General features: G+C 36.9%; 1 protein-coding gene across 1 annotated transcript; it reads right to left on the minus strand.

Moving 5' to 3' along the window:
- Positions 1–853: 853 nt before the first annotated feature.
- On the minus strand, positions 854–23248 carry Smp_008260 (putative glycogen synthase kinase 3-related (gsk3)). The gene is made up of 9 exons (XM_018794432.1): positions 23200–23248; positions 22974–23161; positions 18673–18756; positions 16070–16180; positions 13013–13143; positions 11895–12001; positions 10759–10952; positions 6327–6513; positions 854–1607 (listed from the first exon to the last, which is right to left on the minus strand). Exons 1-9 carry the CDS (start codon positions 23204–23206, stop codon positions 1225–1227), a joined length of 1392 nt encoding a protein of 463 aa, XP_018648845.1. The 5' UTR covers positions 23207–23248; the 3' UTR covers positions 854–1224.
- Between the last annotated feature and the right edge of the window lie 228 nt (positions 23249–23476).

Raw genomic sequence — 23476 nt, forward strand, 5'->3', positions numbered from 1 at the left:
CGTGTCAATCTGTAACTCAGTGGTTTATTTAACTATAGAAAATGTTTTCCTCAGATAAAAATCATCACACAGAATATTATTTGTAATGTGACTAGTCCATATATTTTTGCACCCTGCCTATCTACTGATTAAATTTCTAGTGAACAGATACATTAATTCAAGTCATTGAAAAAAAGAGAAAATGGTATGTACGGAAAGAAAAGTGTTCAAATATTCTATTCAACATCATGATCGTAAATTGGTATACTTGCCTATAATTATAATCTATAATGGCATATATATGTATTTGTATATGATATGATATGAAAGACAAACCAACAGGAGAGCAGTGACGAGAAAAATGCTGTAGTATGTGAAAGAAAAATGTTTGTTTTGTAACCGATATATATATATATATATATATCGGGCGCCGCATGCAGTATTATTAATAGGAATGATAAACTGTAGTTACTATGAAGATCATTGTAATGTAACGAAATGTTAAGAAAACACTACGAAGGAAAGAAGCATTACAGTTGATATACACTTAGAAAACAAATTCTTAAGTGTTGTAGTGTATTACTAAATAAACAAATAATTTCCTTGATTATCACTTAAAAAACAGAAACAGTTAGGAAACGATAGAAAGAGTAGTGACCAGAGGTTTTTTGTGTGAACGACTACTCATTTACTTTTCAAATGACAATGTTACATTTAGGCAGAAAAAACAAAGTAAGATAGAGAAAAATGATAGAAAAAACAAAGTGCCAGTGTTGAAAATAAACAAACTTCAACATTAAATATAACATACATGAATAAACAAAAAACATACACACAAAATATATATTGTTAATTAAAGTGATTGAAAGCGAGTGAATGTGATGGAAATTACACGAGAAATGATTATTAAGTTGTGAATGTGAGAGTATGTTTGTACAAAAGTGAAAATAAGTGAAATCCTAAAATAGGAATAAAATAAATTACTTTACTTTTACTATAATTCTGTGTTGTGATGATTGTCATCTACAGGGAGGAGCTACATTAATCTTAAGAGATATTATTTTGTTGTTAAACATTTGTACATGTATATAATTAGTACTTGTCTCAGGAGGAATAAACAGGACGAGAAACCTGAGTCGAATGGTTTTTCATCCTTGTTTCGTGATGTTGAATTTTGAAATTTAACAAATGTCACTGTAGGACAAATATGGTGAATAAATTTTATAGATGGACAGATAATTATATTTAACTATTGACACCTTGAATATTCCTGGATTCTAACTCTTCATGGCAGGAATCTTTCAATTGTTGAGGTATATCAATATTGCTGCTATTATCATTGTTGTTACTGTTATTTGATGTGAGACGTATGTTATCCGAACTATGAGATGGAGCAATAACCGCTAATCGAATTTCTGAATCCGATAATTTACTCCCTTCTGATGTAGAGGGATTGTGATTTTGTCCTGTGCGATCAATACATACAGTATCTGTTATATGATGCGGTTGTGGTTGTTCTACCATTAAAAGATCTGAAGTAGGTGGTAAACTTGACTCTGATACCCCACCTCCCCCGGATGTTCGAGAAGGTGGGAGAAATTTGTACATATCATCTCGCATAGTCATTTCTAAAAGTATAAAAATGAAATTAACGGAAATATCAAGAGAATCATACTATAGGAAAAGGATTATTTCAATTAAGAGGGTATTATAGCAATTCTAAGCAATCTTGGTTACTACAACTGGCTGACAAATTCACCAAATTAGTATTTTTTCTTATTTGAAATCGATAATTCCTTTTAAAAAAAGTACGCAATGCTGATAGTTGGAAAATATATCATAGATAATATGTTTTAAGTTAAGAACAAGTGATGTTAAAATGATATAATAATTTTATTAGCCAATTTCATATATTTAAATTATACCTACTTATCTAGGCCTCTTACCCGTCATGGAGAATCATAAGCCTCCCACAAGCATTCTCCATACAACGTAAATATGATCGATCTAGTTCTCTGTAGTGTGATCCAGTGAGACCCATGTAGCTTTTTGTATGCGTTTGTGGGAGAATATTGTGTAACCTAAAACCATTTTGTTGAATACACATAAATTTCCAAGTATCTTGCCATTCCCGTTCATTTCTTCTAGTCAGTCCATGTCGTTCCATGACATCTTCATACCCTGTGTTGTCCATCCCGACTTTGGCGTTCAGATCTCCCATCAGGATGATCAGTCCCTTTCTTGAGAACTTCAGTATGATCGATTGCAACCTCTCGTAAAACTGATCTTTATCGTCCTCATTGCTGTCATCGGTGGGTGCACAACTTTGGATAACATATATTGTGATTCCTTTCTTCTATGTTTTGAAAGATGCTTTAGTGATCCTGGATCCATGCGATTCCCATTCTTCAAGTGTTATTCGTGTTTCTTTGGACAGCGACAGTGCAACTCCTTGTGTGCGTGAGGCATTTCCCTCTTCGTAAACTGGGTGCAAAAGCGTCCCTCCTGAATCTAACCTTTTCTGTCCAGCTTGGATCCAATAGGTTTCACTGATTCCGAGTACCGTCAATTTGTATCTCCTCATTTTCATAACTATTTGTCTGGTCCTCCCGGTCTCTCACATTATTCTGACATTCTGTTATAAATTGAAATATAGCGTATTGCGATAGGACTACACGAAATTCTACCGATTGACCAAATTCAGATATCCAAGTTCGATCCTAATACTGTTCCCCAACTCCAATAAATCAGAACACAGCCGTTAAATGAGAATTGTTTATGGGGTCAGCAGCAGAACAAAAATGGTTTACAGACAAGACATATTTATACAGTTAAGATGACTATTAACAGTAACCAATGGAAAGGAAGGACATGTAAAAGTTATAATTAGGACAACTCAAGATTGACCAATAGGAAAACGACACGTGAAAGTCATAGTTAGGACAACTGTAAATAATGGCCAATAGGAAATAACATGCGAACTATGTGAAGAGTCTAAAAACATACCACTTTACATTCGAGATAATTTTTGGGATATTCCTGTGAATATCCTAACACCTCCCCTTGGAAAAAATTAATAGCGACGCAATTGTGGGTTTACCTGACAGTTCTTTGGTTTTCTTCGTTTGCGCTTTGACCTCCTTCGAGGTAACGACCAAGAACCTGAAGAATGTTCTGCTTGATTAGACGACTCAGTTGCCTCCGTTGTAGGCATCGGCGGAAGTTGAAAAGTATCTAGCAGTAAGTCGAGGGGAACTCGGTTAATAATTCCAACTTTTTCTTTGGCATCTCTTGGCCGTAGTTGATTATGATGCCTGGTCCAGATTTCTTGGTTTACTCTGACCTCATACATGACTTTCCCCTGTCTCTTTGCGACTTCACCTTCTATCCATCTATCATACCCATGTCTATAGTCCCGAACATACACTTTCGCACCAACTTTGTAGGGAATTCTAGTGTTCTGCATTCGAGGATTCTGCCAGGTTACTCGCCTGGGTGCCATCGCACTATGGACTGTTCGTAGCTTCCAACCAGGCTGGAGGAGTTCGATGAATCGATTTTGGAGGTCTGCAGCATGCTGTTGTGTAGTAGCAGGAGTTTGTACTTGATTACAGATAGTGCTGATAGGAAGATTGGCAAGACCAAGTTCTTCGAACCAATCTAAACCCAGAAGGTTGAGAGGAGATTTGGTGATGTAGCACGTTCCGTTGAAGGTTGTATCTCTGAACGAAATACAGCAATTAAGTTCACCATGAAGGCGGAGATGACCACCACATGCACTAACGGCTGTCTGCGAAGATGGTTTGATGGGAGGTTGACCCAAGGTTCGCCAAGTATCTTTCGACAGAATAGTGATATCTGATGCAGTGTCCAACTGCAATCGAACTGGCTGACCATTGATTGAGAGGGTAAGAAATTTGCGTCGCGTGGCGACATGGGTGTGGAAGACTGCTGCTAAACTTCCTGATGAGGGAACCGGCTTTTTAGGATAACGATGCTGCGTCTGTGCATTTCGACGGCTATTGGGTCGATGGGATTGACAAAAACCGCTTTTGTGACCAACTTTATGACAGCGATCGCACAGCTGCTGTTTGAATGGACAAAATTTCACATAATGCCAGGCTCCACAATGCCAACATGGAGAGGGGGGCTTCTTGTGAACCGGTCTGGAGTGATTAGAGAAAGAAGGAGCACTGGCTTTCGTAGGACCACAGGTTGTTGATCTCGGAGATTTGTTCTGACGTTGGACAGCGTGAACTTCGCAACCACCCTGGCCCCCAGATTAGACCAAAGTGGTGTCACGCTGCAGGTTGACAATGCGTTGATACTCGTCGGCGATTGCATTAAGTGTCAGCGTAGGGTCTTGTTCAAGGCGGTTCAGCAATCGAGTTCTGATGTCGGAGAATTTGGGTGACTGAAGACTACATATGAATACGAGGGATTTGAATTGGTCGTCGGTAAGGGATTTGAGTTTGAACCGTTCACACTCACGGTTAACAATGCCAACATGGGTTAAGAAGTCATCGGACTCGCTCATGACCAGTTTTAAACAGCGATAACGCGTATTGAAGAGTGAATGATGGTCACCAAAAAGTTGACTGAGAGTTTGAACAGTGGCATCGAAGGAACGGTCTCGTGGGTTCTGCGGTAGAATGTAGTTGCAATACTTATCAAGCTCTGATGGACCAAGTTTTCGAAGGAGAAGACGCACCTTCCACGAATCATCTCTGTCAGCAAGGTCGACTTTAAAAAGATCTTCATAACGTCTGAACCAGGTATCAAATGTAATATTGGCATCAGGATCATAAAGAAACTCTGAAATACTACTGGTAATACCGTCGACTGATTGAGGGATTGTTGGTGTACATGAGACTCGAGAAGAGATCTGCGTCTGAGTAAGCATCTCCATCAGCTTCAGCTGTTGCTTGAACAATTCTTCTAATTTAACTGGATCCATAGCTAGTCAGCAACTTGTTTGCAAAATCTCCGTCGCCAAATTGTTATAAATTGAAATATAGCGTATTGCGATAGGACTACACGAAATTCTACCGATTGACCAAATTCAGATATCCTAGTTCGATCCCAATACTGTTCCCCAACTCCAATAAATCAGAACACAGCCGTTAAATGAGAATTGTTTATGGGGTCAGCAGCAGAACAAAAATGGTTTACCCACAAAGCAGTAGAGCATCGTGAGGAGATGCAGTTCCATGGTAGCCGGTGACCAATAATTGGTTCATACGCCATTTGTTCCCTCAGTATCCTGGATCCCATGTGCACCATTGGTTTGGAACCAGGGTTTTCCAGCTCCCCTAGGTGAACCTCCCGTGTCCACCAACCCGATTAAAGCGCCGGACATTCGCTTTTCGTCCTCTCGATTTCGTAAACAACAATCCCTCCACAAGAAGGGAGTGGGTAAGATTTTCCTGTCAGAGGCTATATACACGTGGTCATGTGACAACATTTCGAGAGGGAGGATTGACCCTCCCCACCCTCGGCCATACCAAGGCTTTTGGGAGCTTTTAGAATAAAACGAAACTTTTCAGTTTTTGAAACCTAATAACATTAGGACATTCCATTTACCCTTAAAAATTGTTGCTCTGGTTGTTAGGAGGGGCATCGGCTTTGTGACTTCCAAAGAATTTTGGCTTTTACAGGGCAGAGATTAAATGGTTTACTTTGCTGATTATAGTTAGCGTTTTTTACAAAGGTTTTTTCCCAAGGGATGCGGTTGCTGACTTCATACCCAACCCTTCTCCCTTACCCGAGGTTGGGACTGGCAGTAACCCTAGGAGAGCTACAGGCGGAGTTTAAATTATAGGTAACAAATTATTTTGTTGAATTATACACCACTATACAGAACAATAAATACGAAATTAATAAAAATCAATTTTATGCGAATATTAAATTTGTACCTCAAAACTTTATTGATATTGAAAATACAATTTGCAAGTATCGAAAAGGAGAGAGAGAGAAATAGAATAGAAATAAGCAATCAAAAAATCGGTATACTCACCAACATTTTTATACACGCTTTATTATAGCGTAAGAATTATGTGAAAAATAGAATATATGAAGAGGACATTCAGATGTCAACATAGCAACACCATTTGATAGTCAACAGTATAGATACACAAAATAGTGACTTCATCTAAACCAAGCATAATGTTTGTACGATCTAAAACAGTTCAAACGTTTGGTGTTTTAACTTACATCAACACGTTATCGATGCTTCAATGTAGCCTGACAGCAGATAATCAATTTTTATCCGTAAAGAACAGACAAATACATTGCAGCATTACACAACTAATCAATAATAATAATAATAGTGAAGTTCAAATACTCACCGTAGGGTGTCAAATTAAATAATGGAGGTAGAGGTCTGTCATTGGGAAGTCTAGTTCCTTCTTGTCTTAACTCATCAAAAAAGCAGTGTAAACAAGCATCTAACGGTTCTAATCGTTTTGAGGGTGTGTAGTCGAGTAGCTGTGACACCAACTGAATCGCTTCTGATGGAACACGAGGACGAAAAACCTAAGGAAAAGTTAAAAAAAAAGGTGAATGCGCAAAATCGAGACAAAAATGTTGACAATATTATGAACCAAATTATACCTAATTAATCATGCGTTTTATCGAGTGTATCTGTATAAATGATGTTTATCAAAAATTTTCGTTAAAATATACATAATATAACAAGTACAATCCGTAAGTTTCATGACAAAACATCTCATCCTACTCTTTTGTTTGCTGGTAATAAAAAGCTTCGTTGAAAACCAGTCAACTCCACTATATTTCTAACGAGTTTGAAATACTAGTATTCACCTAATTAAGCAATAAATGATTGATCATTTTACGACAGTCGGCATTTGTAAAACTGAAGGTCCCATGCTTTCTACAGACCGACGTTAAATATATGGCAAAAGTTTAGAAATTAGACCTTAAGCGAATGGTAACTACTAGGATTTATTTATGAACTATATATATCAGTCACAGTATCCCACACTCACGTCCACTTTTGGCTTGATCTTGTATACTTATAATTTACTATTTTATGGTATGATGAGGTCTGATTTGTTTGTATATAAACTGCGTATGTCTGAAACACATGATTCATATAGTGGAGGCTGATATTAGCGTTCTAAATTGAAGCGGTTGGGATAGGTAAAAATATATTATCTCAGATGATCAATGAGAACTTAGAGCTAACTCTAGACTGCCAATAATGATTAACGCTTAATTGCTTTGGCACAGCGTCAAGGTCATACGAGTCGATGTTTCTAATTGGCGATTTAGTCACGTGATATAATAGCAGGCCTACAGGTCATAACAGATTTGTTTCAATTCAAAAATTTTCTCTTTGTTCTACTGGCTTTAATAGACTAGAGATTTCCCTTAATAACCACAAGACATGAAGCTGATAATTGCTAACCTTTTAATCGACAACAACGTTTTTTCATGTTAGCATATATTTCATTAGTAGTGAAATCAACTTTTATCAGTGTGTATATTTGGAGTGAAAAAGCAAAGAAGATACACATGAAATGTTTGACCGCGATATGCGACGTAATGGCTTCAAAATATTAATAACAATGATTAATTAAATAAATTATTAAAAAGCGACATCAGGATTAGAATCCTGTACTCACCCTGGATGGTGATGCCCTGGTATGGCCGAGGGTGGGGAGGGTCAATCCTCCCTCTCGAAATGTTGTCACATGACCACGTGTATATAGCCTCTGACAGGAAAATCTTACCCACTCCCTTCTTGTGGAGGGATTGTTGTTTACGAAATCGAGAGGACGAAAAGCGAATGTCCGGCGCTTTAATCGGGTTGGTGGACACGGGAGGTTCACCTAGGGGAGCTGGAAAACCCTGGTTCCAAACCAATGGTGCACATGGGATCCAGGATACTGAGGGAACAAATGGCGTATGAACCAATTATTGGTCACCGGCTACCATGGAACTGCATCTCCTCACGATGCTCTACTGCTTTGTGGGTTAGACCTTTAGATCAAAGGCTCGGGGTGTGGCCGCCTAAGAAAATCACTTGTTTCGGTCTGAACACCCGGGCAGTATCACAGCCCTCACACAAATAAATGAAATAAAGATTTCTACCGACAATCCTATTCACGCTCCTGCTAAATGCCAGACAATCTACATTATTATTATTATTATCATCTACCATGTCGCTTATTCACCCCCTTTTATTCCCAATTTGTGTATCCTTACTTTCCAACTTATGCAGCAGCTTGCCCATGGTGGAAACTCTGTTCTATCTAAACCGGAATACTGGTAAGAGAGATACCACATCAAGACAATAATCATAAGATCTTAGTAAGTTTGAGAACTATAGAGGCATCACATTGATGCTAGTATCAAAAAACGTTTATGACAGTATTGCTGAAGCAAATGAAAAATTCTGCAGACGCTCAACAGGCCAGCATTCGTAAGGATATACTATGTATCCAACAAATCGCGACACACTACGGATCATTGTTGAACAATCGATTGAATGAGATTCATCACCATACATCAACTTCCTTGACTACATGAAAGCATTTAATAGTATGGATAGGAAAACCTAATGGAACCAACTTCATAATATGGAGCGCCTGTAAAGATAGCCACTACGATACGGAACTTCTACAACGAACTAAATTACAAAGTCGCTAATGGAGGACAACTCACAGATGTATTTCAAGTGAAGACTGACTACTTTAGATTTTTCTTTCTTTGGTTACTTACTAGGTCCACAGTTCGGGAAAAACACATGATACAGTGGATATCATGGACGAAGCTGAGTTATTTGGATTTTTAGGTGGCTTAACCCTTCTATCCCACTCGAAGAGACAAATGCAGACGAAGACAACTAGCGTAGCAGCAGTACACCTCAGTATTCATAATGGATAAACCAAGATCCTAAAATACAACACGGAGAGACCCAACAAAACCACACTGACTTGATCAGTGTCAGATGAGACTGCCTACTCTTGCCCCTCTTCTTTCTTTTGGTCACGAAGATCTCCACATCTTAGGTGAAGCATGCAATACAATAGACACGAAGGACGCGGCTGGGTGATTTGGGATCTGTAGACGGCTTAGCTCTTTTATTGCACACACAGCAACAAATGCAGAACAAAGACTGAAAGTATAGCCGCGGCTTCCGCAGCAGTAGACCTTGGTGTTCACAATGGATAAACCAAGATCCTAAAATACAACACAGAGAGACCCAACAAGACCACACTCGACTGTGAAGTTCTTGAAGAGATAGAAAACTTTACGCATCTAGGCACTACCAATGATAAACACAGAGGATCTAACGTATGCATCAAGGGACGAGTTGGAGAAGGAAGGGCAACATCTCTACAATCAAAGAATATTCGTAACTGAAAACAACTGTCAGAAAAAACCAAAGTCACAAATTCCAACGCTAACTTTAAGATAGCGCCATTGTACGGAGCTGAAATTTGGAGAACTTCCACAAACATTACCAAAAAGTACAAGTATTCATAGACAGCTGTCTACAAAAGATATTCTAGGTTCATTGACTAGAAACAATCAGCAATAACCTACTGTAACAGAGAAAAACCAGCTCTCAACCGGGAAGGAAACTAAGGAAAGACGCTGGAGGTCAATAGAACACATTGTTTAAACCATCGAACTTCATCATAAACGAGACATAAATTGGAACCTCAAGGCTAATGGAGAAGAGGCAGACCAAAGACATATAGCGTCAGGAATTTGAGTCAGACATTAAGACCATGAAGACCTCTTGACAACAATTAGAAAGTAGTGCCGAAAATAAACTTGGCTGAAGATCTCTATTCGTTGATCTATGCCCCATAGGTTGTGACAGACTTCAGTAAGTAATATCTGCCATTTCATTATCGTTTTAAGTTGATCATTGAGGTTTTGAGATACCTCTGTTGTACTTTTTTTCTCGCTGGACAATCAGAATTTCCATGGGATCATAAACTCTGAATATTCGGACTTAGAAACTTTCGTGATAATAATAATAGTAATGATAATAATATTATTATTGCCATTATTATTATAGAGTCCTGAATAAATATTAACGATCATAAAATATGAAATGGCTACTTCTTAATTGCCCATAACAGTAAGAGCTGATTGACAGTAAGGCTATCCTTCGTTTCGGTAAACAACATACCTTTAACATCTACAACTTTCACCAAAGTTATATACCCGCACGTTTCCAAAACTTGTCAAATGTTTTTACCTGTTCAGTAATCAGAACAATATATTTGGACTCGTTCAGTTAACGGGAATGCAAGCACATTACATTTATTGCTAAGAGAATTTCTAATCTATACATTGCTGTAACTGTACTGAAACAGTTAAAAGAATTGGTTTCGGGTCCAAATGCAGATTTTACGCATCAAATTCCTAATTTCGGTTTGATGCGAAACTATCGGTTACTTCTCGAGATAAAATTAGATTTAGAGAAACGAATATCCCAAACGTCATAGCATAAATCAGTTCTGATAATACATGAAACAGACGGTTATGTCAATATTTTAAATAATTGCTGCAGTCATAACCTTAAGTTCATAATGGTAAAGTGTGAGGCAACGTAGATAGCAGGAAAATAATATCCATTTAGTGTTTATTCTGTTCTATCTTCGACAATAGATAAAAAATATTACTCAAAGGGACAAGAAATATGTGGAACTTAAAAACTATTATTCAGTTTGAGAACAAAAAATTCGTATTAGAAATCAAAATATCCTTAGCAAAAAACCACAAGGAATATCTTACTTTTGACCAGAGATGGGGTTTAATCTGTGGAAATTTAAATTCTCGATAGTCAGGATTCATTTCGTGAATTTGTTCGCGGGAAGGAGTACCTAAAACCTTGATAATTTCAACAAGCTGGTCTACACCACTTTCTCCAGGAAAAATTGGCTGACCTAACAAAAGTTCAGCAAGTACACAGCCAGCTGACCAAACATCTGTAGACATAAACAAATAAATTATAATCGAAAAAACGACTAAGAATTTCAGTCCAGGAAAAAAATTACAGAAACAGGCATCCTAACAGTAAGTTAAAGTTGTGCTGTGACAATAAAAGCTAAGTCAACACAGCTTTTCAAAGTAAGTTAATAACATTTCATTACTGAAACAAATATCAATTATACCAAGTGGTTCTCACTATGGAAACAGTCAGGATGACGTGTGCAATACGTGTTCAACTCACAGAAACCCATGTTTCGAAACAACGATAATACATACATTATAATAAACCTCAATATTTTAAACGCAGCTGGTATTAGACATAATCCCAGACGATTATGGGGTACGTTACGTAAGGCATAATTGAAAATGCCAAACCTTAAGAAGCTTAGCTAAACCGGTTCGCAATTCGTTTTATACTAACGTGTGATTTACTTCCTAAAAATTGTGCACGATTTTTAGTGAACAGGTGACCAAGTGTTAGGGGACATAATGTCACCAACTAAACGTATAGAGGTGCTATATCTTTGTTCTAAATTCCTTTTTACGAGATAGAAATTAAGTGGTCTATTACCTCTTTCAACAAACTGTCTTCATAGAAATAAGCCGAGAAAATACTAGGCTTCTAGACTAAGCATTCAAAGTTATGAACAAAGCTATCTTTAGTTTAACCTGCTTGTTTACAAGTGTGTTTATTTCTCCCTAAATTGTATTTTTCTTTACAAATAATTGAATTTCTTCATTGATTCTGATACTGTTTAGTTTTCATCACTAAGTCCGGAAGATATCTAGTATGAGAAAATGCTATGAATAGAGTATTACTTAGCCATTGACGAACATAACCTCTTCTACATAGTTCAATCACTTGTTTAATGACCGCTTAAAACCGGTGGTCCGATAAATTTAAAAATGAAATTTTTCCCGCAAAATATTGTACTTACCAATCTGACATGTGTAATCCACAGCACCAAATATCAATTCAGGAGCCCGGTAATAACGGGAACAAATGTAAGAAACGTTAGGTTCGCCGCGAACTAGAACCTTCGCACTAAAGAGATAAAATAATTAATTGCAGTTGGAATGAAATCTATAAGTAAAAAACCTTCAATATGGCGTAGTCAATTCTATAAAAACGTATTGTAAATAGAATGATAGATAAAAGTTACACACGTTATTTTCAAACCTTAAATGAAAAAGTAGGAATCAATTTTAACGAAAGAGATGAAAATGCTCTGCATGCAACAAATTAGGACATTGATTTTACCGGAGAACATGGTAAACACAAATGCTTCATGTCATATCTAATCTTTTAATTAATGCATCCCAGTATAATTCAGTTGAAACGGAATTTGAAAATAAATTTACTTACTAAGTGTGCACTGATATAAAAAAACAATGTTTCTAGTTATGATGTACAACTTAAAGTTTGGTTTCATCATACAGTGTTTTATTATCCCTGTTTGACAGTACAGGATACATCACTCATAAATGAGTCATTTCCTTTTCAAGATGACTGAAGATGTGCATTATTTGAGATGACGTAGTAATACATACAAAGGAACACAAATAATGTTAAATATACATCAGGTAAGTTTATATGACACATTAGTTACTCAATATTTTCTCAATGAACTGTTGGATAGAATTGTTATAAATTTCTCTTATTACGACCCAGCTATTCCTAATGCTAAGCATTCTTGGACACCGATTCACTCGACAAGTCCTGAAATCAGGACACAGTTTACCAGGAAGAAACCACATTTCAAATAACAAGGGTACATGAAAGTAAGAAGCGCAATAAGAAATACGTTAGTATATTTATAGTTTTTACATGAGAAGATTCTAGAGTGTTCTCCAAGTACCGACTAGTGTTGATTGGATAAGAATTAGCCAATCAGCGTGCAGCAACGCAATCGTGCACGGTACAAGCTTTAATCCAGTCCATGTCCCGCTAACAAGAATCATAGTCCCTAAACAGCTTTCATCCAAGTCAATTTGTCAGAAAATCACACAAAATACTACAGGAAAATAAAATCTTATATATATACAGTAAACTAACCTTCCGAAATCGCATAATTTTAAAACAGCTGTAGCTGGATTTAAAAGTAAATTTTGGGGTTTTATATCCCGATGACAAATGCCTTTATGATGTATGTAGGCCAAACTTCGAAAAAGTTGGTACATATAAAGCTGGAAAAGAAAATATAAACTGAAGTTTACGAGAAATCAGAAACAAAATTAGCATATTGCATCGTTTTTCTTTACAGGTGACAGACTCTATTAATTAATGAACTATTTATTTCACGTATTCACTCGCACTATAACGTTTAGAATCCTACAACTTTTGTTCATTAAATCACATTTTACAATATCAGAATGCACAAATATTAAAGTGAATAGAACTAAGAAGCATATTTCAATGTTACATTAATGAGAATTACCATTTTTATATGGCAATGAGAAAACTAACATTAACCTGTGTAACATGTCTGAACTTAATCATCATTATCAAAATATAAATAATCAAATGCAGACCAAAGGAAATATTTTCAGGCACTCTTAGAGTTAACTGTGAAAGTTATTTATTTTATCAGGTGATTTATTTTCATCGTATATAAAAATGAGGATATTTTTAGTAAAATATTGCAACTAAACGTTAATTGTTTAACATAAAGTGAAAGGATGAGCTTAGCGAAACGGGAGATTTTTATTTCAACACATTCCTGGTAAAGAATGTAGAAAAAGATATCAAACATTCACTACTCAAAGAGCTTATATTGCGTAAGGGTAACATAAAACTCTTCAAAACCAATCCTTACAGTCAGAAAAATATCACTATAGCATCAAATATACCTAATATATGTTGGCATGGTCTTTATCATGAGAAATTCGATTGTTGTATGACTGGGACAATATAAACGAGGAATCAATGTTAGTTCCTTAAATCCGATCGACAATGAATTCAAGGAAAAGATCGAAGCAGAAAAGAACAAAGACGTTAAATAGGTTACTTCAAATAACTTTAATAATAGTAAGGCATATTAGTTTGTTAAACGAGTTGATATATATGCAAGAACATGGAAGTTAGATGAGATCATAAACATACACAAACTGAGATGATGGAGCGTGCTATATAACAACTATCTATCTCAATTGTTCTTAAAATACGTGAAATTTTCCTATATTAACTCTTTGGTTCATTACATGAAAGGATTACATGCTATCAATTTTAAATGCACATAACCTAGGAAAATAATTGTACATGCACGTTCCCGGTACATGTACATGTACTTTTTTTCTGTCCAGAAAAGTAGTCATAAGAAAGTGTAGAAAAACCTTGATTAGTATAGAAGGGTATGATAAAAAAAAGGATAATTCAAAAGTATTTTCAAGGTGAACAGAATAAATTTAGATAAAATAAAGTACAAATAAAACTAGATAAAATTATTTGCCATAGCAATAAAAATGCGAATTTAATACGAACTATAGGTAAACGAACAATTATACATAAATTTTCGGACTGTACTAATCCATATGAACTGAGTATTAACTACTGATAAGGTGTTGTTGACTGCAACGCTATATGAATTATGAAGCAAGTAAATAAACCACCGCGTTACAGCTCTTAAAAATGTAACTGTTCAAGATCGAGAATTTTCAACCAGAGTATCTATGAATTTGCATCGCCTATAAAACGTGGACTGTTTGTTAAAGTGATGTACACATCAGTTATCATATGGTCGTTTTGCACATTGTAAATTGTGACACTGTGTATTTTGAAAATGTTTGTATTGTTAAACCCACACAAACATGTTGAGACCCTACAGGTTGTTTAGTGGTCTTATTTTAAGTGAAAGTTTACTGACTAAACCATAAAGATAAAAACGATAATCAGCTCTTAAATGCTCACGAGAAAAAAGGATGAACGGAAGTGGAAAAAAATATTCGTAATTTTAAAAGCTTACTTATACATTATGAAAACTTAAATTACATATCTCCAGAAAATCTTTAAGTATAACACTTATTTGGAGACAGGTAGAGTGAAAAAGAAGACACAAGAAGTAGCGGAGATGACAAATTTGTGACAATAATAACATTTAATGCTATCATAAGGCTAAAAAAAATGGGATTCGTTACGTTTACAAATGATCCCTGCTATTAATCAACTACCTAGATATGACACTGAGATCCAGTTTTCAAACTTTAGTGAAGGCAGTTGACACTGATGAGTCAATTCCAGAAGTCTTTGAAAATAACAGTCTGTAATTATCTATTTGATTGAGATATTAGTTAGAGTTTGGGAGTTAGATAGTTTGGTTCTACTTGCAAAAGACAATGATAAGTTCACTGTTCTGTGCACTTTAGGTGAAAAATGAAAAAATCTACTTCAGAACTCCTTTATATTATTGTCTAGTTTAAATATAAGAACTAAATAAGTTGAGCAACTCGATCATATTACTCTTATCGAGGGTCTTTTCAACCCTAGAGGGTTGATGGTTGGTGAACTCTCTGATGACTTTAGTTAACCCATGTCATCTGTGGTAAAAGGGGGTTGTCCAACTGTCTATCAAAGATACGTATAACGCGAACCAAACCGTTTTGTATCGCTTTACGAAAGTGGAATAAATTATGGTAGTACAAAATACTTTCAGGCTATTAGTATCCGGAAATAGGTATTTTCGAAGCATTTTCCGTGTATGACAGAACCACTAAGTGAGTAATGCTAAGATTAGTATACTAGATAGCACCATCTATAAATGACAAAGCATATAACGAGACTGTCAATCATTATCGACTAAGACTATTAGGACATGTGTCATGTACATGTATGTATCATATTTACCGGTACGCTGAGTTGATTGACTGGAGTTAGAAAAAAGGATGAGTGGGTGGATTACGACAGTATTAGCCCCTGAAAAATCACAAGCAAATATGAAATGGATTATCAATTAAATCAATCGATTCACAGGCTATGATGGTGAAATATCAGGGGGATAAGGAAAAATGGAGAAACAATTTACTACTGTAACGAAATTTTATTAAAAACTGGATAAATCAATGAAAGGTGCGAGATTGATGTTGACAGGAATAAAATTGCTGAAAAAACAAAAATTACCTTTACAAACAAAAGAGGGATTGTTTCCTTTTGGCGGGCATATCTTCGGGCAACACGATAAACTGTTTCCGGAATAAATTCAAGGACCAAATTTAAATAAACATCATCTTTCTAGGGAAAGTCGGCAAAAACATTTGAAAAAAAATCACATTGTGATAGAAGGAAGACTGACTGAAAGATTAAAAATTATTCTTTGCCCTCTCAAAAACAATATGTAACCAATTCCAAATAACTTACGTGAACTTCGTGCTTCGACTCTCATCACGAAAACTTGTAACCAACCTATATGTGCGTACTTAAGTAATTTGACAGGTGAGAACTAAACATTCCCTTGAGTGACAATCCTAACATTTTTAAGATAAGTTTCCAGCCCTCTACTAAATGCCACATTTTGCTTTAGGACTGTTCCGAGTTAGTGACTAGATTGATTATAAAGAGTGAAGTAACTGAGAGCATCGAGAATACTTATCCTGGAGGTCACATTAGCTCTTCAGGGTTATTTTTTCATTTAAATACAAACATTGATACAAGAAGGCACCAAATACATATTCGCCGCACAAATCATTCGGTGTATGAGGGTTGGAGTGCTGCCCGGGAATTATTATTATTATTTAAACACATAAATATTGGTACAAGGAAGCACCAGATAAATATGCGCCTCACAAATCTCATTTGATTTGCTGCCCGGGTGCCCGAACCGAAGCAGGTGGTTTTCTTAGGAGGCCACTCCTCGAGTCTTTGACCTACAGGTCTAATCCACAAGGCAGTGGAGCAACGTTAGGAGATGCAGTCCAAGGGTAACCGTTGGCCAACAGTAAGTTCATACGCCATTTGTTCCCTCAGTATCCTGGATCCCATGTGCACCACTGGTTTGGAATCAGGGTTTTCCAACTCCTCTAGGTGGGTTATCCATATTCACCAACATGGTTATAGCGCCAGACATTTGCTTTTCGTCCTCTCAATTTCGTTAAAAAATAGCCTCGCTGCGAGAAGGCAGTGAGTAAGACTTCCTTAGAAGTGGCTATATACACGTGGCCATGTGAGAACATTTCGAAAGGGAGGACTGACCCTCCCCAACCTCAGGCGTACCTGGGCATTTGGGAGCTTGTGGGATGGTGTTTGACGAAATACCGATATGGATTCAGGAAGTTCGCACGGCTTTTTTCAACTCTCGTCACTTGTATCACCGACAAAATGTTCGTCTCCCAACGAAGATGCGAGTATATTTTGTAGCAGTTCGCTTTGTTATATATTATAGCTGAGCCTTGGTCTTTAAAATTATTCGTAGGTTCCTATTATGAAACATAGCTTACTGAAGTATGAAAAATGCAGGTAGCAAGTATTTCATCATGAGTATCTCCGAAGCATTGCCTGTGTACGACGAAAAGACCACGTGAGCTATTTTGAGGTTAGGCATAAGGTACCAGTTAAATCGATCTATGAGACCGAATCTCCATCGACTGAGATTATTGGAAACCGTTACCTATGTCAAGGGAGGATCAAACTAATATGTAACATAAGTCGATGAAGACAGTGATTGTAAGACTGAAACCTGTCGAGAGGTGAAAACTTAGTTGGCATTCGTGCGATAACCGTGATCACTAGCTCAATTTGGGTCGTTTGCCTTAGAATCAATCAGATTGGTGCAAACGCTTTTACGCTACATCTTGAGGTTTTATATTATTTCACATCTTTTATTCCTCGAATTAATCTTTTACTTTCAATGTTTAATGTTTTTCAGTATAACTGATATCGCCAACATCGGGACTCTTATAATTCATCATGTGAATTTCACCGTACCGTGATGATGCATTATAGCAACTCAAGTTAACGCATATTTGTACCACGCTCGAGATTAAATATGGCTGACTAAATAATCATATTTTTTCAGTGACACTAATATCAAGTTAACATAACGGTTCGTTTTATGCCAAAATAATTGCATAACATGTAAATGACTCCTAGTTAACTAGATGGTTCTTTAGGGACCATTTTACTTCATACATATAATGAACTACGACATCAGATATCTATCGGTACTGTTGGACCAAGACCGGCGATCAATTTATGAGGCGATTAATTATTTATGTCAACTCTGTCAGCAGATTACCTGGTTGGATTTCGAAAAGTAACCACAATTAGTGACTGGGAATTTTACATTACATGGTTAACGATCGGTCGCAGTGACGCATATGCATTCACTTGTCATCTCCCTCCAAAATTTGGATTTTTATACTATTTTATACTTTATATTTCTCGATTTCTCTTGTTTATGAACTCTAATCAATTTTTTTACTATCACTAACACTACCAACTATGATTCTTAATCTTGATATACTGATGAGACGTGACAAGTCGAACTGATACAAATTTGTGCTTGGTTTTGACGTTGATAATGACTAACTGAGCTGTGGGTATGAGAAAATTCACACAAAATAGAACCGATGATACAACCTCTGGGTTTTAACAGTTACGCTTTTAACTAATATGAAAAATCGAAAGGAATACAACAGAACGAATGAGATGTAAACCAAAAGCATGTAACTACATTTTAAATAAAATACAATAATGACGATGTATTTAAACACAACATAACAGCTTACTCTGTCACCCACAAAGTGAAAGAAGTACTTTAACTGCACAATATTTGGATGGTCCAGTTGACGCATAATTTGTAATTCTCGATTCTGAAAGTAAATAACGAAGTTAACTTTGGGTAGGAGGATGATTAAATTATCAACACTGATAAGCCATTACTATCCACAAGTTCTCAAAATAAAAATTACTCAAAACTACCTTCAAAAAATACTAGTTTAAGCAAAGAACTTGATTTGTTACCATATGCAAACTGATTTTACTGTTATTCACATGCTCAAAATAAATCTTTATCTCTGAGAGGAAGTGGATGGCGCAGGTGTATACACTCTTTATCTTCCCTTAAACCTTGAGAATAAAATTGTTTCATATCTGTCTTTCTTCCTGTACTATATCCTTATATACAACTATTCCTCTACATAATTTTGAATAAATTGAGCATTGGGTAGATTGTTATAAATAAATAATATATTTGTAATATCCAAATGAGTAGAAAATCTAATTTTTCCATTCATTTTGATATTACAAATATATTATTTATTTTCTTTTATATATTACCACCACTAAATTAACTACTTCTATCAATTCGGTATTCATCTTGTTGTGCTAATGAGGTATGGCAACTTGGACCGATGCATATATGTGCCTGGTCCTAGGTTGTAGCTGACTGACTGAAGTATTCTGCATCTACCAACATGGCTCAAACCAGAAGTTAGTGACCTTATGTACTGGTGCCATGTTTTGGTTTGACCGTCCCTAAATCTTTTCCAACCATCCCTAAACACTAATCAACATTGCGCACCGTGATAGCCGGTTAGGCATGCGTAATACGTGACCTAACCACCTCAGTCGATGATAATTCACAAACTCACTAACTGATTTACCATCATTCTCTAATACCTTGTGTCTAACCTCACTATTACTTACTCGGTGATCCCAGCAGATGCGAGAAATATTTCTAAGACATCTGTGATCAAATACTAGTAACTTACGAGTATCTTCTACTCTTAATGGCCATGTTTCACAGCCATAAAGTAGAACAGAGAGAACTGCTGTGCAGTATACTCGTCCCTTAGTTGATAGACGGACATTTCGTCTTCGCCATAGGTGACGTAAGTTGGCAAAAGCCCAACGAACTTCTTATTGAATCCGTGCAGAGATCCCGTCAGACACCATACCATTACGGCTGATCAGACTTCCAAGATAAGTGAAGTTGTCGACGCGTTCACTCCCTATCCTTAGTTCAGGTGTTGATGAAGGCCAGTGCTGAAGGAACAACTTGCATTTAGAGGGGGAGAAATGTATTCCAAACATCTTGGCATAGTTGCTCAGTGCTACCGAAACACTCTGCATTTTATCAGCGTCTTCACCAAACAGGACTACGTCATTTGCGTATCCTAAGTCGATAAGTGGACCTTTTGGTAGATCGATGCCCAAAAATTCAGTCGATGAGAACGTTACTCCTAGCAGTAGGTCTATGGTGGAATTGAACAAAAATGGGGGTAGTGGACAGCCTTGCCGGACACCACTTTAGGTTGAAAAATCAGATGATAACTTTCCATAAGCTTTGACTAGACTGGTATTGTTCGAGTAAACAGCCTTCACAAGATTTATATACTCATGAGGTACGCTTTTCAATGACAGACACTGACACAGAACCTCTCAGTCTAAAGAGTCGAGTGTTGCTTTTAAGTCGAGAAAAACTATCATTGTCGGACGCCGGTAAGCATGTCTGTGTTCTAAGATCTGACGAATGGTGAATATACGGCCAATGCATCCACGACCAGGTCTGAAGTCAACCTGATTTTCTCGTGTTTGCAGTCCACGGGTGTTAGTTAGGCGACCAACAACAATTGAGGCTAGTATTTTAGATGCTACATTAGTTAAACTAACTTCTCTATGGTTATCACAGGATGATTTTAATACCTTCTTATATATTGGGACGACCAGTGATTGCGATCAGTCAGATGGGATTACATTCAGTTCTCAGATTTTAGCTAAAATATTGGTCAACCTAATTGCTAAAACTGAGCCACCATCCTTAAAGACCTTTGGAGCAAATCCATTAGCTCTTCCTCTTTTTAGATTAGCTATAGCTTTTTGAACTTCAATTAGAGTCGGAGGACCTACTTTCATGTTCCGTCTAGGGTGTTTTGGAATGGTGTGTAACTGTAGAGTAGTTGAAGGCAAGCCGAACCGAATAAGATCACATGAAAGTTATAACAAAAGGCTAAACTAAACCTATGCCCATTGTCATATCAAAGAACTAGAAGTGACCTGATTACAGTTTTCAAATTACTTAGTGATAAATTTGCATCTGATGTGCCCTCATTTTTCTTGTCTTTCAAAACAGAGGATTTACGAGGACACTCTAAAAAAGTTCACAAGTTACTTGTAGGCTGACTAACACTTTCTCATCGGATCATCGACAAGTGGAACTCATTACTTCAAAACGTGGTTGAAGCTCTACCTTCCGACGCTCCCCAAAGTTGGATCGACTGAGGCCACCATTGTCAGAACTGACACAGGCTACCCAGCCTTCTGTCTTTTCCAAATTGAAATTAATTTGAGATATTTTTTCAATGAACATCGTATGAGTAACTTAACACTCGTTGGTAATGTCTTACATGACAATCGATCAGCCATAGACAACGGCCACGACTTGGATGTGTATCAGTCCAAGTTGCTATACCTCATGACCGAACACTGACGGAAAATAAACATGAGAATGATCACAGGAAATATCATCCATTGTAGCAGAAAACTTACAATCCAAGATGTTTTAATAGTAACAAACATCCATTTTTAAAATTAGGCTAATCATTTAGCTTTTCTCTTATTTTGCCAGTGTTAACTATAGCAAGTCTGTCAGATAGATATTTATACCGAGTGTTGTGTATGTGTATGGTTTATAATTAAATCGTACTAATCAACCGAATTGTGGGCCATAACATTAGAAAAGATCGGTTGAACAGATTTTGTAGACATTCATTAGCCTTAGCATTACTACCTTCTAACCTGGGCGAAATGATGCTAAATAAATAGGAAAAACCAGTTCTTGATAATGATCACCTAAAGCGAGGTTTACCCGCTTCTGACCGCTATAAGCAACAATGCAGGCATGTTTGGGATGAGATTCTACCCCCTCGAAATGCAAAATGTTACTTCAGGATTGGGTTGCATCGGCTCCTGAACTAATGATAGGGAGTGAAGAAGTTGAGAGTGTCGATCGCTTCACTTATCTTGGGAGTCTCATTAGCCCTTGTGGTCTGGTATGTGACGAAATCTCAGCACGGATACAGAAGGCTCGAATAGCTTTCGCCAACTTGCGTCATTTATGGCGTAGGAAAGATATCCATCTAGCAACAAAAGGACAGGTTTGCTGCGCAGCAGTTTGTTCCGTCCTAATTTATGGTAGGGAAACATGACCGGTAAGAGTAGAGGATATTCTTAGGCTACTAGTTTTCGATCATAGGTGTCTTCGAAGCATTGCTCGTATATCCTGGGACCGCCGAGTAAGTAAAGCACTTGTTAGGAAACGGGTACTGGGTAAGGATAGCAAATCGATTGATGAAGTAGTGAAACTTCATCAGTTGAGATGGCTGGGACACGTGTTACGTATGCTCAACCACCGACTGACCCGACGAGTGATGTTTTATGATGTAGGAGTAGTTGGAAGAAAACTAGGGGCGGCCAGACCAAAACGTAGCACAAATCCATGAAGTCATTTACAAGTGGACTGAGCCATGTTGGTAGGTGTAGACTACCTGGTTGGGATCCGCGAGATGATAGCGATCGACGGTTGGAGACCTTGAATGACATAGCTCAAAATCATTTGCAATGGCAAAGGTGCATCCACTCTTTGTGTTCTTCCAAATTCTAATCTTCTGAATTCTTCATGTCCTTTTCTTTTCCCTCTTTCGAAATTTACTTCATTGGATTATACTCCTTCAATAACATCAAACAATAATCTTTTGGATTACTGCTTATACTCTTACTACTTCTAGCACTATGGGATCTGAATCGACAACTGCATTTCTCTGCTAATGTGATATGGCAACTCAAACTGATGTACGTATGTACGAAGTTCAACGTTGTGGCTAACTGATCTCATATAGTACATTAGAGACTGTATATAAGCTGGCTGTTAGCGATGTGTGATGGACGTTGATAATTTCGTATGGATTATTAATACACATACTTATCATCTGTTAAAAAAATTAGTTTCCCTAACATAAAGGACAAAAAGCTGACACAAGTTTCTATCCACAAAATAACGGGGAGATACAAGGTTGGGAAAAATGGTCACCTTGAATCTCCTGTCTTGAAGAACTTTTTTAACGGCGACTATTTCATCAGTCTCCAGGAGTCTGGCTTGATACACAACGCCAAATGATCCGTTCCCGATGACTTTGGCATCCGTGTACGATATTTCCTTTGACTTGTCTCCTTGACACAAGTAGGCAACAACCGTCACCACTTTGTTTGCATCTTTCTCTAATAAAATGCTACTAAGAAGTTGAATTAACTCTTACGACTCATTTTATCTCATTTCATATGACGAGAGAGTTGGAGGCAATAGACTAAATGGCGCCAAGGCCAAACTTGAAACGGGCACACCAGTTTATTGAACAAACTTCGGACTTAGTAAAGCATAAATAACGAATTATTTGTTCCTTGAAATCCAAGTCTGAGTGGTAATGAGGCTTATTGTGACATGTATATCTAGTGAATTTTTATAACAACAAATTAAAGATCACATATTTTTCCTAGTTGTCACACTTTATATGTAACCACACTTATATTCGATAT

This window comes from Schistosoma mansoni, chromosome 1 (assembly GCF_000237925.1).
Source record: "Schistosoma mansoni strain Puerto Rico chromosome 1, complete genome".
NCBI lineage: Eukaryota > Metazoa > Platyhelminthes > Trematoda > Strigeidida > Schistosomatidae > Schistosoma > Schistosoma mansoni.